Genomic DNA, 17929 nt, shown 5'->3' with positions numbered 1-17929 from the left:
TCTTGGGACTTACTTCCAAGTGTACACGATTGGCATCAGCCAACTCAAACTCTATTCCTTTCCTTTGTACGTTTCCAAATGAAAGATGCAGGCACTGGGGTTTTGTTTTGTTTTAACTTGCTGGCTTTAATAGTTTAGCCCCAAGAGTTAATATTATGGGTTGCTGTCTTTTTCTTTCTTTTTTTAAGTGTCCCTTAAGAGCAAATCTTGAAAGCTGTGCATATCAAAACCATGGATTCAAATCCCAAAATTTAGCTGAAATGTCAGCTTGTATCGGATTGTCCCTCGTGTGCTGTGGTTTTACTGCTGTATTTTTTAAAAAATGAATTATGTTTGTGGTTTATTCAGTTTTCACATAATGTTTGTTGCCTTTGAGTAGAATAGGACAATTTCCCCCCTCAAATCCGAGCTTTAGCATGAACCTTTTCAGGCCCAGTTGGTTGCTGCACAGAGTAGGGGCTTTTGAGTGGGTCGGCAATTCCGGGGTGGGGGTGGAGAGACTAGGCACCATGGGCTGTGTGGCCCACAAGAGATTTTGTAGTTGTCCTGTACTGAAGGACAACTTTTTGAACAGAACATTAGCCTAAAATCTGAAGCGAATGTTTTATCATTGAGAAATTTCAATTTTTGAAATCTGAATATTCCAAAGGGACTCAAACCTGGAGCCCTGCTGCATATTGGATCCTGGCTCTCTGTGCCACCCAGTTACTTGGCTGGGCAAGATAATTGCCAGCAATTTGATTCACATGATAGCCCCCCCTCAAGTCCTCTGAAATCAGGTGATGCTAGAGAGCCAGTCCTGTGCCATTGGTGGTGGTGCTGGTGGTTGTTATTGTTTGATTTATATCCTGCCCTTTCTCCCAGTAGGAGCCTTGGGCAGCAAACGAAAGAACTAAAAACAGTTTAAAACATCTTTTAAAAAAAGAGACTTCAAAATATATTAAAACACAACAACAATTAAAAGCATATTAAAACAAAACATCTTTTACAACATTTTTTTAAAAAGCTTTAAAAACATTAAAAAAGAAGGTTTAAAATATGTTAAATTAAATTAAATTCCAACACAAATGCAGACTGGGATAAGGCCTTGGGCTTGTTGAAAGAGGAAGGTCTTCAATAGGCGCCGAAAAGATAACAGAGATAGCGCTTGTCTAATATTTAAGGGGAGGGAATTCCACAGGGTAGGTGCCACAACACTAAAGGTCTGCTTCCTTTGTTGTGCAGAACGGACCTCCTGATAAGATGGTATCTGCAGGAGGCCCTCACCTCCAGAGCGCAGTGATTGACTCGGTACATAAGGGGTAAGACGATCTTTCAGGTCTCCTGGTCCCAAGCTCTATACGGCTTTGTACACCAAAACTAGAACCTTGAACTTGGCCCGGTAGCTAATAGGTACCAGTGCAATTCTTTCAGTACTGGAGTGACATGTTGGCAATATCCCAGTAGGCCTCTGAGAGAATTGGGAACAGTCAGACCCACTCAATATCTTTCACACAGGGGACATCTACTCTCCCCCCCCCCCGCATCTCACACCCAGGAAGGGGCAGCCATCTGCCAGTTACAGACTCTCACTCTGAAGGCATCTGGCAACTTTCTCCTATCGATTAGTTCACTGCACAGGCCCTCACCCTGCACCGGAACTACACATGCACCATACACCCTCCCTACTACCAAGCTCCTCTAGATTGATTAAAAAAAAATAGCAGGGGGTAGTGCCGTCACCCTCGGGATTCCTTAAGGGGCTCCCCAAGAAACAACCCCCTTCGGGTGACCCTGCTGGTGGCAGACCCCTCACCCAAGGGCAGCTGGACTTTTATGCCCCCTGACCCAGCCAGGAAGTGATGCAAGAGGCTGCAAGATTAATTGCAGCCTCTCTCTGGAGCCAGGGTCAGGCAGGGGGTTCCAGTCCTTGCAGCACTTATCAAGGACTTCAGCTGTCTCGAGAGACAGCAATCCAGATGAGCAAGCAAGCAAGCAAGCAAGCACCCGGATGCTCAGGTACTTACTCCCAGGCCAGGTCTTCTCCAGTCCCCCAGTGCTTCAGCTGTTCCCCCACATTTACGCACTGAGGTTGCCGACATCCTCAATCTGAGCAACTCCTCTCTTGACACAGACCTCCCACCAGACTTTAGCTGGCCTCTCTCTGGGTCTTTTGCACCTGACTTTGGCGTCCCCCTTCCCATTCTGATTTGCTCCAGTTCTGCTTTCGGCTTTGACTTCAGAGCCAGCTAATTGGGTGTTGAACATAAGGCAAAAGCGGCAACATCCAGGCCAGGAAAAGGAAAGCAAAAACTGTCAAAACCAATCCACAGCATCTGATTGCAATCTCTCTCTTCATTGCTTCTTGACTTTTACTGGTTTAGGGACACCCTTAAACCTGCTTTATACATTTTGCTTTTCTGAACTGCAGATCAAGTTTGACATGTGGCACAAGTAGTTTTTGCCCTAAATACAGGCAGGAACCAGGCAGGCATACTTACATGTGTGGGGATGCACAGGGCAGTGTTTTTTTTCCTGTGTCTGGAGATTAGGGATGGGTGAGAATTTCGATTCAGTTCGCGTTTCAAGCAGAATTTATCAAATGCACAATTTCTGAAACAGTCTGAGAACTGAAACTCAGCCATCCTTTGAAATTTGCATTTATTAGAATTTGGGGATGCAGTTCGCCAACTAAACAATATTTACAAAAATGCATATATTATTTATTTATTTATTTATTTATTATTTGGTTTAAATCCTGCCCTTCCTCCCGGCAGGAGCCCAGGGCAGCAAAGAAAAGCACCAAAAACACCTCAAACCATCATAAAAACAGGTCTCAAAAAGGCACTAAAACAAAAACCTTTAAAAACAGTTTTTTAAAAGCTTTCAAGACATCTTTTTTAAAAAAAGGTTAAAAACATATTGTTTAAAAAAAAGCTGTAAAAACATCTTATAAAGCAATTCCAACACAGACGCAGACTGGGACAAGGTCTCTAGTTAAAAGGCTTGTTGAAAGAGGAAGGTGTTTCGCACGCGCTGACAAGACAACAGAGATGGCGCCTGCCTAATATTTAAGGGGAGGGAACAAATTCCACAGGGTAGGTGCCGCCACACTAAAGGTCCATTTCCTATGTTGTGCAGAACGGACCTCCTGATAAGATGGTATCTGCACGAGGCCCTCACCTACAGAGTGCAATGATCGACTGGGCATATAAGGGGTAAGACGGTCTTTCAGGATCCTGGTCCCAAGCTGTATAGGGCTTTGTAAGCCAAAACTAGAATCTTGAACTTGGCCTGGTAGCAAGTGGGCAGCCAGGGGAAATATACTAAGGGAAAGTGTGCATAAAAATATATGAGTGAAAATAACATGCAAAAAGCCATGATGTGGTGAGAAATGGCTTGCAAAAATGTACCTGTCAAAACTGCCTTTATTTGGAGAAATGTGCACTAAAAAGGTGGAGAATTTTTATGAGGATTTAAAAAAGAACCTCAGATTGCTGCAGAAATGTAGAGAACTGGATTTAATTAACATTAGAAAAGTGAGGAACGGAGAGAACCGAAACGGACAGATCTTCCCATCTCTACAGTACAGCTCAGAGGAGCACATTGTAGTGATGCAAAGTGTCCTGAACTCTGGTCCTATGGATGGTGTGGTGATCTCTCTCTCTCTCTCTGGAGTGGAGGCTCAGTGGTATATATAGTAGCAGGGCAAGTTGTCAAGCGGAGGAAGAACCAACCGCAAGGAAGGCCTCTTGCCTCTCAACTGGTCCCCATTGCTGGGAGGTGGGCTTGTGGGAGCCCAATGAAGTGTTATTATCCTGACAAAAGTCCACAAGAGACTGGGGGACCCCTCCAGGCATCCTGTTTGTGTATCCATGATGATTTGTGCTCATGATGCTGTTGGGGTGCTTATGCGAGATCTTGCTTCCAATATAATTTGCACCTGTGGGCAGTTCTGCTCAGAGCTTGGAAAAGTTACTTTTTTGAACTACAACTCCCAGCAGCCCCACCAGCATGGCCACTGAATTGGGCTGATGGGAGTTGTAGTTCAAAAAAGTAACTTTTCCAAGCTCTGGTTCTGCTGCTTTGGCTGCAATTGGAGCAGGCCGCGTAGTTCCCTGCTGAAATCCTGCCAGCTTTTTAAACTGTGAATGCTTCTGAGGTTGTTGGGTTGTTGTTTGTGTCCTGCTTTTGCCACGCTCTAGCACAAGAGTGCCCCTGGAGGTGGCAGCAAGGTGATACCACTGGGGAAGCATCTTAGTTTCTTGTGGACTTCCCACAGGAGGCATCTGGTGGGCCACTGTGAGAACAGGATGCTGGACTAGATGGCCCCTTTTGGCCTGAGACAGCTTCAGGGCTCTTCTTACATTTTTATGGTTGTTGTTGTTGTTATGTGTCTTCAATTTCCCTGGTTCATGCTTCTCACATCCCATGTTCCTATTGTGTGCGTCGTACAACTCTAGACTCTCCTTTCACATCTGTGCGCATCAGCCTCTGGGCTCCCTTTCGGCTTTGACCCAGCTGCGTCATTAGTCACAGCACTACTCGTACTTGTCCTTTGTTCTTCCCCAGTAGCTCGGTGACTGCCTTCTGACCTGGGGGTCTCATCTTCCAACACTATCTCATGTTGCATTTTGGATACTCTGTTCATAGGGTTTTCGTGGTAAGAGGTATTCAGAGGTGGTTTACCATTGCCTTCCTCTGAGTCTGGATGCATCTTAGTCTGGTGTCTTAGCTTTGACCATTCCGTCTTGGGTGCCCCTGCTGAGTCTAGCCTCTTGGTCTGGACTCCTGATGGCATTGCTCTCAGCTTCTAAGGTGTGCATCCTAAAGGGGACGTTTTTATGTAGAACAGCTAATAAAGTGGAATGATATGTGTAGACTATAAATCCACCATTAATGCGCTATTATTGCATTGATGGCAGAATACACACACATACACACACACACAGAGTCTGGAGGGTCCCAGAGATGTGTATGTATGGCCATCTGCTGGGTCCCAATCCTGCCTTCTTCTGAGTAAACCTCTGGTAGTTATTTTTATGAATACATTTATATCCCACTTTTCTTCCAAGGAGCTCAAGCTGGTGTACATGGCTTCCCCTTTCCCATTTTATCCTCCCAAGAACACTGCGAGGTTGTAGAGGCTGAGAGACAGTGACTGGCCCAAGATCACCCAGTGGGGTTCATGGTTCAGTGGAGGGTTGGATCCTGGTTTCCAAGGTCTTAATTGAACACTTTAACCACTACCCCACACTGGCTGTGTAGCTTCCAGATCTCCTCTGCCAGCTCTAGACTTCTCGCTGGGTCTGAAACTGCCTTCACTTCTGGGGGAGTGGGGGTGAAGGGGGAGAGGGAGTTGAGATGGGGGTCCAGGTGCAGGGCATGGGGTCATGGGGTGTCTTTGTGTTTGTGTTGGAATTGCTTTTAAGGTGTTTTTAAATCTTTTTTAGAAAGATTTTGAAATACGTTTTGCTGTAATATATTTTAAAGTCTGTTTTTAAGATGTTTTAGTGTTTTTAGGGCTTTTGTTTGCCACCCTGAGCTCCTACTGGGAAGAAGGGTGGAAAAATAATAAACCAACAGACAAACAAATAAACTTGAGCTGCCCGACTGTGATAGCAGCTTTTTCAGGGTCCCCAGTTGTGGTACTAGAGGTCTCTGCAGAGACTCCTTCCTCCCCTTCCTCTTCCTCAGATGAGCCCCCCCCCCAGTCACAGTCAGGCTCTGACACTCTGGACAGAAGCAGGGCTGAAAAGCCTCCGCTCATCCTGATGGCTGAAAGGCTTCAGCCTCAGCTGCACAAGATCTGAATGCATGCTGTGAACATTTCAGAGAAATTGTCCTATAAAAGATTCTGGGATCTGCCTCACAGGTGATCTCAAGAACATCCTCCCGTCTCACACAGTGGCCTCTTTTCTCTTCATCTTCTTTGACCTCTGCAGCATCTCCAGGCTGCTTTTTTCTTCTGGGAAGGAGCCCGTCCTTCAGTTGCTTGTCGCTTCCGTCAGGTGTCTAGCCTGCTACCTGGAAGTTCTTGTGCTGGGAAAGAAATTAAATTGCAACAGCTGCTCATTGGTTTTATAGACTGCCATCATGATCCCTTCAGGGCTGCCACCCTTCATTTAGGCTTCACGTTTTCAGATGTCACTTGGTGGGTTTTAAACAATCGGTTATTTACTCGTTTTGTTTAACCGGAAACAGCATGCCGGCAGACTGCTCCTTGCCAGATGGGCGGCCCACGGCCCGGCTGCTGCCAAGTCACTCTCTCTGCATGGCACGCAGAGCCGAGGTCAGCTGTGTGGTCTGAGGCTCCCTGCCAACTGCCCTGAAAGCACTCACTGAGGCTCAGCTGTGCTGCCACCCTTCCTGGGAAACTGACACACACTCCAAAGACTTCAAAGAAAAGCGTCCTTCCGGAATTGCAGCAATGCACTTCCTGTCTTGCTCTTAGAAGAAAAAGAAGGAAAACTGCTTAGTGTTTTTAGAACAAGAGTCATGATCTGCATTTTTTTAAAAAAAAAATAACTGTATTCATCTCCACTTAGTATTAGTCAATGTATTTCTTACATTGATATCCCACCTTTCCTCCAAGGAGCTCAAGGTGGCATAAAAACATGGTTGTCCCCTTCCCCACTTTATCCTCACAACAACCCTGTGAGGTAAGTTAGGCTGAGAGACAGTGACCGGCTCAAGGCCATCCAGTGAGCTTCACGGCTGTGCAGGGATTCAAACCTGGTCTCCCAGGTCACAGTCCAGCACTCTTAACCATTAAACCACATCGGCTCTCTTACAGTTATTATAACTGCTATAATCACTGGCTACTTACAGTTGCAATATATCTTGAGAGTATATTATGGCTATGAACTGAACTGAGATGTAAAAGGTTTGGACTGTTTGGAATATAATAAGTAGTGTTCTTCCATTTCACCCTTTTTAAAAAAACCACCATGTCCAACCCCCTTTCAGGAGCTGGGGGTGACTGTCCCTGTCAGAGGTCCCTCCCCTTCGCTGATTGGGTAACTTCTGCTCATCATTCAAGCTCTTCCCTTTCTTCCTGTCAAACTCTGTGTGTGGGATGCATGTGGGAAGAACAAGCTCTCTAGGAGACTCTCCAGGATAGTCGGGGTTAGGTGCTCTCCCCAATTCAACAAAATTTTCCTGACTGTGCAAACTTGAGAGAAATTTTGCATCGTGCTTGGCCTCCAAAATGGAGAAGTCCAGCTTTTTATTATTGTTGATGTGGTTATTAAATTTATATCATGCCCTTCCTCCCAAACAGAGCCCAGGGTGGCAAACTAAAACGCTCTAAAACATCTTAAAAACAGACTTTAAAACAAAACATCTTTAAAACACCTTTAAAAATACCTTAAAAGGCAATTCCAACACAGACACAAACTGGGCCAGGAGGACCACTTTCACCTGGGCTGTTGAGATTGGCGCAAGGGCTTTGTCCAGACTGCCCAACACTGGCCAAGGGGTTCAGTCAGCTGCAGGAAGGAGCAGCCTTGATTTCAAATACACAGGATGCAGTTTCCTCCCTCTTAACCCCCTGAGGCCTTTGTAGAAGGGCCCTCGGAAGCTGGCAGCTTGTGGGCCCTCCTTGGGTGGTGGCACTGAGGGTCTTTTGTAACTGGGTCTGTTGTTGTTGTTGCAATGAATTGTTTTGTGTTCAGCTGTGGCTTTTATTTATTTATTTAATTAATTAAGCTTACATACCGCCCGACTAGCAACAGCTCTCTGGGCGGTGAACATTAAAAATACAATAAGAAATAACACAATATAGTATAACATAGTATATAAAACTGTACAAAAACTGTACAGTCTAAAATCAGATTATAATAATTTAGAATTAACAGGAATTAAAATGCCTCAGAGAAGAGAAAGGTTTTAACCTGGCGCCGAAAAGATGATAGTGTCGGTGCCAGGCGCACCTCCTCGGGGAGACCATTCCACAGTTCGGGGGCCACCACTGAGAAGGCCCTAGATCTTGTCACCACTCTCCGGGCTTCCCTATGAGTCGGAACCCGGAGGAGGGCCTTCGTAGTAGACCGCAGTGTACGGGCCGGTTCATAGCGGGAGAGGCGTTCCGACAGATATCGTGGTCCCGCGCCGTATAAGGCTTTATAGGTAAGTACCAACACTTTGAATCTGGCCCGGAAGCATATTGGGAGCCAGTGCAAACGGGCTAGCACAGGTGTTATATGCTCAGACCGCTTAGTTCTTGTTAGCAGCCTGGCCGCCGCATTTTGCACTAGCTGTAGCTTCCGAACCGTCTTCAAAGGTAGCCCTACGTAAAGCGCATTGCAGTAGTCCAGACGCGAGGTTACCATAGCATGTACCACTGATGTGAGGTCCTCCTTACTCAGATAGGGACGTAGCTGGGCTACCAACCGAAGCTGGCAGAACACATTCCTGGCCACCGAGGCTACATGAGCCTCAAGTGTGAGGGAAGAGTCTAAGATGACTCCCAGACTACGAACCTGTTCCTTCAGGGGGAGTGTAACCCCATCCAGGACAGGATATGTATCCACCATCTGATCGGAGAAACCATCCACCAACAGCATCTCAGTCTTGTCAGGATTGAGTCTCAGTTTGTTAGTTCTCATCCAGTCCATTGTCGCACATTTTGTTTGGTCTTGCATGTTACTGATCTGTAAACCACCTCGAGCATAGAAGAAGTAGGATAAAAATAATTAAGTCTCAGGGTGGCAAAGAACATGTTTGCTACAAATTACTTGTATAGCTTGCAGTGGCCTTTATAGTCTTTCTGGACCGCTGCTTTTTAAAGCCATATTGTGCAAAGGATGAGGCAGGCCGGTCTCTTCCACAGGATTGGGGCCATTGAATTTAAGTAGTCGCCACCTTGGGGCTGGGATATATAGCTGGCAAAGCTGAGGCTCACAATTCTTTTGCTGCAATAGTGCCATTGTCAAGCCAACAGAGGTTGCCTGTTTCTCATACAGGAATGGCTCCGTCTTCAGTATATTCGTGGCTTGTATAGTTCACAGCCTTCTAGACGTATTTCAGACAGTGGTGAACTCCTCAAATAGCTCTTGTTTCCTGCAGCTTTTGCCCATAAATTCTGCATTTTACAACAAAAACTGAGGGTTGATTTATTCGGGGGGAGGGTAGCATTAATTTTTCACACAGAGATCTTGAAGCAGTCAAGCAGGTGGGTTTTGCAATTCCTTTGAAAATGTCTTTTGCTGAAGGGAGCTTTGCAAAACCAGGTGGCTTTGGCATGTGTGGCCTGATGTTTCCTGCCATGCCAAGATAAAATCCCTCCCTCTTGTATGGTCTAGTCCACCTTCCTTTCTGTAGAGCATAAGGGGGCAACCACAAGAAGAGAGATTATGATTGTCGGCATGAAGTCACACTCTCAAAATAGCTCTTTTGGGGGAAATTAGATGGTGCATTTGTGCTCGGAGTCTGATCGGCTGCCAGATTCAGTGTTGGTTGTGAAGATCACGTTGCACATTAAGAAAGCAGCCAACCAGGTCTGCCATCAACAGAGATCTTTTAGGAAGAAGTTGTGTCTTCCTGATAAGGAGACTCAGGTTTCTAAAAAAAGATGGTTTGTCACTGTCATATCTTATATTTTTAGGTGTACACTTAAAACATCCTAAGTATGCACAGAAAAAAAAGTGAGGAGTGCCCCCTGGGATTATCTAATAGTGTTGGACTTGCTCCTCTGGTTCCCCCACCCCTGGCTTTCCAAACAGCATGTGGCTTGACGGGCTGGTTTGTGTAATGTGAGGCTATTTAGTCTGCCATCCCAATGCTGCTCAGTCTGTGTTTCGTTGCACTCTTTTTTGGGTTGTATAGACCAAGCTATTGGGCAACTGCTGAAAGGATGGCAGAGGGTTGGACTAGGTGGCACGTTGGTCCCTTTCCAAGTTTGATTTTGAGGACATCTATGGAAGTCTCATTAGTGTGCCTTAAGCGGTTGGAGTGCTCTTTGGAGTGGTGCAAAGCAGCCCCTGCCCTCCTCCCACAATAAATAAGGCCCACTTAAGAGCCTTTCACTTGGCTACAAATCAGCATTTGCCAGCCTGGTGCCGTCATGAGATGGCCTGAGCAAAACTCAACAGCATGGCCGTATGGTGCTAGGGCTGGTAGGGGTTGCAGACCAAAACATCTGGAGGGCACCCAGTTGGCAAAGGCTGCTGTAAGGCTACACTTTGTGTCTTTCCCCTAGAGCCATGTTGCATCTGATTCAAGCTGTTCTTGGGCAGCCCAGAAAAGCAAAACCAGGAGCAGTCTGGGTGCTCCTCGCTGGCGGTGATGGTTTTTGTTGTTGTTGTCAATATCAGGAAAGAAGAGCTTTGGAAATAAAATCTTTGGAGCCTCTCCATCCAGGACCTTCTCTTGCCATCTTTTTCCCTGTGCGGGTGAGGCTAGTATTTGCTCTACTTTTGATACAGGTCAACTGCTGTGCTGTCTCCCTTGAGCAGCTGCAAGAAGAGTTTGTAGAGTGGATTTGCAAGAAACTGTCCTGAAGGCAGGAATCTAGGCTCAGCAGCACCGTAGACCTGTCTGGCCAAAGCGAGCAACCTGCTGGCTGTTCAGCCCAAAACACTCATGCAAAGCCACCTCGCTTCATCTTCCTCTGAATGGTGCACTGGCCCTGAGGCCTGGATCCCACTGAGGAAGTCTAACAGTAGCCTAAAGGGGCTAGAAACGCTGGCCTCCTGCACCTGCGTGTCCATCCTCTCCTTTTGCTGATGGAGGCTGGTAACAGGTTGCATGTGTGTGTATGGAATGCAGGCTTCCCAGAGCAGGGCATTTGCTACCTGATTTTAAAGGATTGTGTTATGTTATGGATGTCAAGTGTTTGTATCTATTTGCCTTGTTGTAAATCACCCTGTGGCTTGTGCAAAGAGTGGTATATAAACGATCTGCATAAATAAATATGCCCTTCCAGTAAAGGGCTGCCCACTTTTGAGTTAGCCCCTCGTGGAGTAGAATTTAGCAGGTGCCCATGTTGAATTCGTTGCCCTGAAAAGCATCACCCAAGAGTCTTTCGCAGATGAACCCTTTGTTACAGGCAGAGCAGGCGAGCCGCATTCTAGCTAGCTGGCAACCTTCCTTCCAACCCCCCTGGCCCTGCGGAGAGTCCTGTTCCAAAGCTAAACTAGTGTGGCCTTGTTACCACTGTGCTGCCCCTCAAATCAGCAGCTGTCAGTGCCAGAAGAGATGACTGGCCTTGGATAGCCGCCCTTTGCATCTGAATAGACCAGTTAATTCTTCTTGTCAGTGAATTCCAGGCAGTGGGAAGTGATCCATTACAGGACTTTGGTAAAAGTAGAGCAGGAAACCGGCTTGTGGCAGGCAGACTGACCGCAATCGTTTCCTTCCTCTTGACTGAGGTGTTTGCAGTAGCTTTTGTAAAAGAGGTATTATTGGGAAGGGGAGTTTGTTCTGCTTTTGGTTGTCTGTGTTCTGGGTGGGGGTGGGTTTTTTCACATATGCCCATTCATAAATCTGTCCTGTTCCATGTTAATTTGTTTTTTTTAAAAAAAATCTGTATGAAAAGTGTTATTTAAAGAATACATATTTTATCTAATGTTTTTAAAAAAAACAGTTGTCTGAAAACACATTTTAAGACTCTATTGGAAAATACAAAGTAGTGCCAAAGCTGCCAGGTTTGTTTTGTTCTTGCCTGTATGTTAGGGCAGGAGGTGTGAATTAAGTTAAGTCAGCCATAAATGAAGTCTGAATGAAATTGTCCTGCATCATTCTATCTGATCCACCAAAAGCGCTCCTGAAGGACATTCTGATGTGACCCACACTGAACTAGCAGCGACTTACAACGTTGTTAAAAACAAAAGTAAATATACCACACCATAAAAACAAAATAATAACCCCCCCCCATACCACCAACAGAAAACTTTGGCAGCACAGTAATACAGCCAATATCATCTCTGTCTATCAGATGCTTGCAGAAAAAGGTCTTTAACTAGTGCTCAAAAGGGGCTAGGTGGACCTCCCTGACCATGACACAGGGACTGCTTTTATGCCCCCCGCCTTCAGATCATCCTCTCCCTTCCCGACTGAGAAAACCCAAATCCAGAGTGTGCCCTACTACATGTGTATTCCAACAGACCCGGCCCTCAAGCCTACCCTGGTGGTGTGGCACCCAGGTGGGCACAGCTGGGAGAGGCTAATCTCACCCAGGTCTTGGTTATACATGCCAGGTCAGCATCCTCAATTAGATCTTGGATGAGAGAGATTTTATTATGGCAGGTCATGGCCTAACAAGGCCCATTGATTTCAGCGAGAGCTTTGCAATAAATTTACAGTTCAATCTAGGCAGATATAAGACTGTATTTAATGGAGTTTACTCCTTAGTAAGTGTGGATAGGATCCAAACTCATGCCTTCCTTTTAGCGTCTGCATGTGCGTATGTAATTTAATTGTAAATATCAGAGGTATGTAGTAGGCTGCTGTTTGCCGTTGACCAAATTTTATCTTCCTTTATGGGCTCCATAGGTGGGTGTTGCATGTCCTGCTACCTCTTGAGTTCTCTTAGCCTTTTAGCCCATGTATGCATTTTTGTTTCTTTTCAGTGTGCCAACGTGTTATACCTGTGCTGAAATAGTCTCAAGTGTTTATTTTGGAGGTAGAAAATGGAGATTTCGGTGGGGTGGAAGTATTTCCTAAAACGATACTTTGGCTGAACGTTAATCTTTTTCTCAGTCTTGATGGATGCCATTTTCTTCTGTGGCGGGTACTGCATCTGCACCGCTGACGCCTCCCTTCCTGGCTCATTCACAAAGATCACACCATGCATGTTGTGATGCTGCAGAGTTGCGTGGAGAAGGCAGGGGAAGTTGTGTGAGGATGAGGACAGTGCAAATGGGTTGCCACACATTTCTCAAGGAACATTTTTAACTGGCTGGGAGAGCGTGGGGCCTTCAATGCTATGGATAATTCTTGTGCAAAGCCGGGAGTTGGCTTAGCTGTAATTCCACTTAATGCATCTGACAAAAGTCCTCACCCGCCCACACACGCACATGCAACAATGACTTATTGGGCCTCCCAGCTGCCCCAGAACTTTTTTTTTTGCTTGGTAGAGTAAACCAACATGGCCACCCTTCCGAAATGGGCCTTATTTATCTCACGCTGTTTGTTTGTTTATGGCTGCCTCGTGTCGTGCCCGTCTGTCCTTCTCCACGCCCCTCCTCCAGTGGCTACCATTGTTCATTTCAGCTGGCACAAATGGCATGAGCTTGCCAAGCAGAGCATGTTTTTCCAGCTGGTTCGCAGTTTGCTAATGACGCTCCATCATGACAGATAAATTATTAATAACTGTGGACCTGCAGCTGAAGTTGTGGTTCATCATTCCAAATCATTGGGTGGAATTCAGCTATCTGTGGATTTCCCCCTGCTGCCCCCTCCTTTCTCCTTGACTGTGGTGCCCTCTTGGCACCCTGGCTCCTAGCCAGCCGGCCTCCTAAGCCCCCGCATCATTAATGAATTATTATTAATGAGAAGAGAGAGAAGAGGCATCTGGCAGGGTTCTCCAGCTTCTTGTAATTGTCTGGATCCTCCAGGCCTCCTCCAACTGTTCTGTTGACAGTCAGGGCGCTTAAATCAGATTAAAGGTGCCCTTTCAAGTGTGAGCAGTGCTGACCCCGCAGGTAAGACTTTTCTGAAGCGCGTATTAGCACAACGCAGAGCCTGCCTTGTCTCTGGGGTTTAATGCTGACAGGGTCTCTGCAATCACCCTGGGGCTTGAGTCCTATTAAGTGAGGCTTGTCAGGACTATGGGATAAGGAGTGAACACCAGCACGCCTTCTCATCCTGCCGCAGCCTTTCATCCTGGGATCTGAGAAAAGGAAATGAGATGACATTTGGACGGGGTTTCATGTTCCATGTTGCCCCTGGCAGTGCACCATCACTCCCCCCCATGCACATGCGTGCACACCCACATGCACACATGCATGCATGTCTGCACACCCACAGAGCTACCACCTCCTTCCCTTGCTGAAGGTGGGGGGGAATAGCAAGGGGAGATGCAGAATCGCCGTACAGTTCTTCACTGTGGGTTTGGGGCAGATTCTTGGACCGCCATAGGAAAGGCTGAAGCGGGGAGGCTTATGTAGGCAGTTCTGGGGAACAGGGTTGAAGTCGGCACACCTTAGCTCTTCCTCCCTTCCCGTAATCCTAACACTGCCCTCCCCTCCCCTGGCAAGAAAAAAACACCTAACCAGGGCAGGGAAAGAGAGAGGCAAAGGTTGATGGAGGCAGCAGTTTGGGCACTCCCAATCCTTGTGCCCTTTCCAACTGGGGACAGAGGGTGCCTGCCTCCTCTGCACCCACACTCTCCCTTTCTCTTGCCCTCAGACAAGCTTCTTTGGCCCAGTGGCCTTGGGGCTTCTCTTGGGGCTTTTTTCTTCCTGAGCCCTGGGAGGGGGGCAACGCAGGGAGGGTGTCGCTTTAGGGCTGGGCGAGTGGGTCCTTCCACTAGGCAGAGAGGCCTCTTACGTGGGCAGGTGCTGGCATCTGGCTTTGCTGAATGTCGGTCCCAGCCAAGGTGCTGGGTGGTCGTGTCGGTCGCTAAGGTTTGCCTCGCCTTAGGAGGGTCCTCTGTCTTTAGCTGGCTCTGTGGTTGTCGTTACCCTGATCCCTTCATGCAGATCTTGCAAGTATGCTTGCTCCCTCCATTTCCACAGGGCTCGCTCTCCTCTGTGCTTTGGATTGTGATGACAGTCACTTTATTCTGAATACAGTTGTAAAGATTATTTTTGAAACAAGCCTGTAAAAGCAATTTAAAGTGCCGTGAATTGACATGAAGTAAATCATTTAGACATGAGGTGTTTCATTTCAGCTTCTTAGCCAATCCAAGGTGACATTTTCAGTCAAAGCAAAAGAAGCGTCATTTCTTCCAAAAACATTGATTTGGGGGTTTGGAGTAGAGTGGAGGGTGGAGGAAACCCAGGGGCCTTGTGAAGAAATCTCCTCTTGCCCTCTACAGGTCTATTCCTCTGCTAGTTTTGAACCACTCTGATTTTCTTCTTATTTATTTTATTTTTTAAAATGCCACTCAGTGATGATGTATGTTAGCCTCTCAATCAGGCTTTTTTCCCCTGTAGACCAACCTTCCCCAACCTGGTGCTCTCCAGCTGTTTCAGACTACAACTGACATCAGACTATGAAGATGTCTTGGCTGATGGGGCCAGTAGCCTAATGAAACATCTGGAGGGCACCAGGTTAGGGAAGGTTGCTCTAGACTGCACATGGTCTAGTGCTCCTCGCCTCTCCTTGAGCCTTCATTGCTTCCAGACCTAAGCCCTAGAAGAATTTATTTTCTCTCTCTCTGATCACAACCTCACGGCTCCTGTGTGAGGATCCAGGCCCCCGTCTATTGTCCCCCAAACACCATTCTGCAAACGCAGCCCATGACCAACAGTAATGCTGATTGCCCTAATTGCTCCATGGGGACTGTCAGAAGGGGAGCACTTTCATCTTCATGGTTTAATTATATAAGGGTAGAAAGTTCCTATAGGCCAGCCTTTCCCAACCAGTGTGACTCCAGATGTTGTTGGACCATAACTCCCATGAGCCTCAGCCAGCATTGCCAATGGTCAGGAAGATGGGAGTTGTGGTCCAACAACATCTGGAGGCACACTGGTTGGGAAAGGCTGCTATAGCCTGTTCTCCGGATGTCCTTCTCCTCGTCTGGTTTGGCTTGCAGGCTTGCTTGAGCTGCCTGGAGGTTTTTATTAAACCTCCTCCTTGTTTTGAGGGTGCTTCTGTCATGCCACGCTTGTGTCTGTGCCACCTTCCCTGCCCCTGCAATCTTCTGCTCCAGGCCTTCCACAGCTGGCACTTGCATAGTGTCTAGCAGGTAAGACTGCACAGCCACCTTCGTACTGCCCAACATGCAATCCTGCTCCCTTTCCCAATTCAAACTGTGCTTCTGGGGTTCCTCAGCATAAATGACCAGATATTTCTGAGACTGGGCCTCCAAGTGCCAATGCTCTGGTCAACAGCACAAGAAAGCTGTTGCCTCCCATTGCCTTAAGGCAGTGACAACTCTGTTCCAGCACCTCCCTCTCCGGAAGCCCCTTGTTGTCCTCAGGGAGAATCAGGGGGCTGCGTGAGATAGATGGGCCTTTTGGTTTAATGCAAAGGGGCTTTCCTTTTATTCTTAAAGGCCCATTCCCTTCTTAATTGTAATTTGATTGTGTTTAGAAATCTCATTTCTTCTCCTTCTCTTTCTCCCACCCCGATTTTTGCACACCACAGTGACGTTACAGGCTTCTGTTGGGGTGCAGTGAGAATGCAATAGTGTACTTTTTAACACACAATCCCCTGAGACTTAAGAAGTTGCCTTGTACCATGTCAGACTATTGGTTCATTTAGCTCACTATTGTCTACTCTGACTGGCAGTGGCTGTTTGGACTTTCAGACAGGGAACATTCCCAGTCCTAGCCAGGGATTGGAGCTGGTACCTTCTGGATGCAAAGGAGATGCTCTGCCACTAAGCCGTCCCCCCCCCCCCGGTACTGCTAATCCTAATGAGGAGTGTGTGTTTACAGGAACTGGATGATATATGGAGTGCTTGGACACAGGCTGAAAAGAGGAGCAAACCAGAGGGAATGCAGACCTCTCCAGTGCTTAGAGTAAGATCTGAAGACCCGAATTTGGATCCTCCTGACTGTGCCATGAACTCACTAGGTGGTGCTAGATCGATCTTCCTCCATGGACCTTAGTCAGCTGCATGAAAAATAGAAAGAGGGCAATGGCTGAATTCTCCTGACACTTTTCTCTTGCTCTGCACTGCCTGAATCAGCACTGTAGCCAGTTGCTGTGTGGCAGCATTGTTCAGGGAGGAGCCCATTGCTTGTTAATTGCTTCCTTCTCCCCTACCCTACCCTCCTGCTCCCCATCTCTCCCCCTCAAGCTTTTGCCCCACTGACCGCTTGTTGTTGTCTGTTTGCTTCCGCAGATGGCTTGCCCTGTGCCGGCGGCGTGCTATGTGGTGCTAGCCGCGGTGGTGGTAGTTTATGCTCAGAGACACAGCCAGCAGGGTAAGTACGCACCTCTCCATTTCTGGATCTGAAGCACCAAGGAAGATTTCGGCTATAGGAATTGCAAAGGCAGTTTATTGCTCCCCCAGGAAAGACACCCTATGCTAGGCCAGTTCGCATGATGGTGCTGGGTGTGGGTTGTGCAGGCTGACTGGATCCGTGCTGTTTCCCAGCATTTGGTGAAGCAGCCACGTGATTGGTCGGCCAGGCACCCGACTCTCCGCCTACATACTCTGTGCCACCAATCAAGCCACACTGGGCAATTCTACCATGGCGCAAAGAATCTGGTTTATATAAATTGGATTTCACTCTTCATCACGAGGTGGGCTGCTTCTTTCTACACCAGCTGAAGCATCTGGACAGTTGTCAGTTAAAGCCCCCATGCACTAGAATGGAGCTCTGTGTGTGTGTGTGTGTGTGTGTGCGTGCGTGCGTGCGTGCGTGTGTGCGTGCGTGCGTGCGTGCGTGCGTGCGTGCGTGAGAGCGTGAGAGCGTGCGTGAGAGCGTGCGTGAGAGAGAGAGAGAGAGAGAGAGAGACGCATGAAGATTTCAGTTGCTCACTTTTTTACTATGACTGGCTGGGTCTGATGTGAGTTGTAGTTCAAAACTTCTGTAGGGCATCAGGTTGAGGATTGATTACATTTCTATACCACTCCATAGCTGAAGCTCTCTGGGCAGTTTACAGCAATTAAAAACAATAAAAACAAATATTCAATTTTTAAAACACAAAAACAATTTAAAAAACACATGCTAAAATGCCTGGGAGAAGAGGAAAGTCTTAACCTGGTGCCGGAAAGATAACATTGTTGGCGCCAGGGGCACCTCATCAAAAAGATAATTCCATAATTTGGGGGCCACCACTGAGAAGGCCCTCTCTCTTGTTGCCAGACTCCCAGCTTCCCTCGGAG

The 17929-nt window shown here is 47.1% G+C and overlaps 1 protein-coding gene across 14 annotated transcripts in view; it reads left to right on the top strand.

The window, feature by feature from the left end:
* The window catches only part of CNTFR (ciliary neurotrophic factor receptor), a 545676-nt gene that overhangs the window by 283592 nt on the left and 244155 nt on the right, over positions 1–17929 (top strand). For 13 of the 14 annotated variants that reach the window (XM_061613159.1, XM_061613148.1, XM_061613142.1 and 10 more), the window contains one exon: positions 16940–17021. In XM_061613159.1, the coding sequence (XP_061469143.1) occupies positions 16940–17021 (82 nt within the window). Of the gene's footprint in view, positions 1–1224; positions 1302–16939; positions 17022–17929 lie in introns of all 14 variants that reach the window. The other variant, XM_061613151.1, reaches the window with a different exon arrangement.

The sequence above is a fragment of the Rhineura floridana genome, chromosome 1 (assembly GCF_030035675.1).
Source record: "Rhineura floridana isolate rRhiFlo1 chromosome 1, rRhiFlo1.hap2, whole genome shotgun sequence".
In the NCBI taxonomy this organism is placed as follows: domain Eukaryota; kingdom Metazoa; phylum Chordata; class Lepidosauria; order Squamata; family Rhineuridae; genus Rhineura; species Rhineura floridana.
This window is presented reverse-complemented; position numbering and strand designations above follow the sequence as displayed.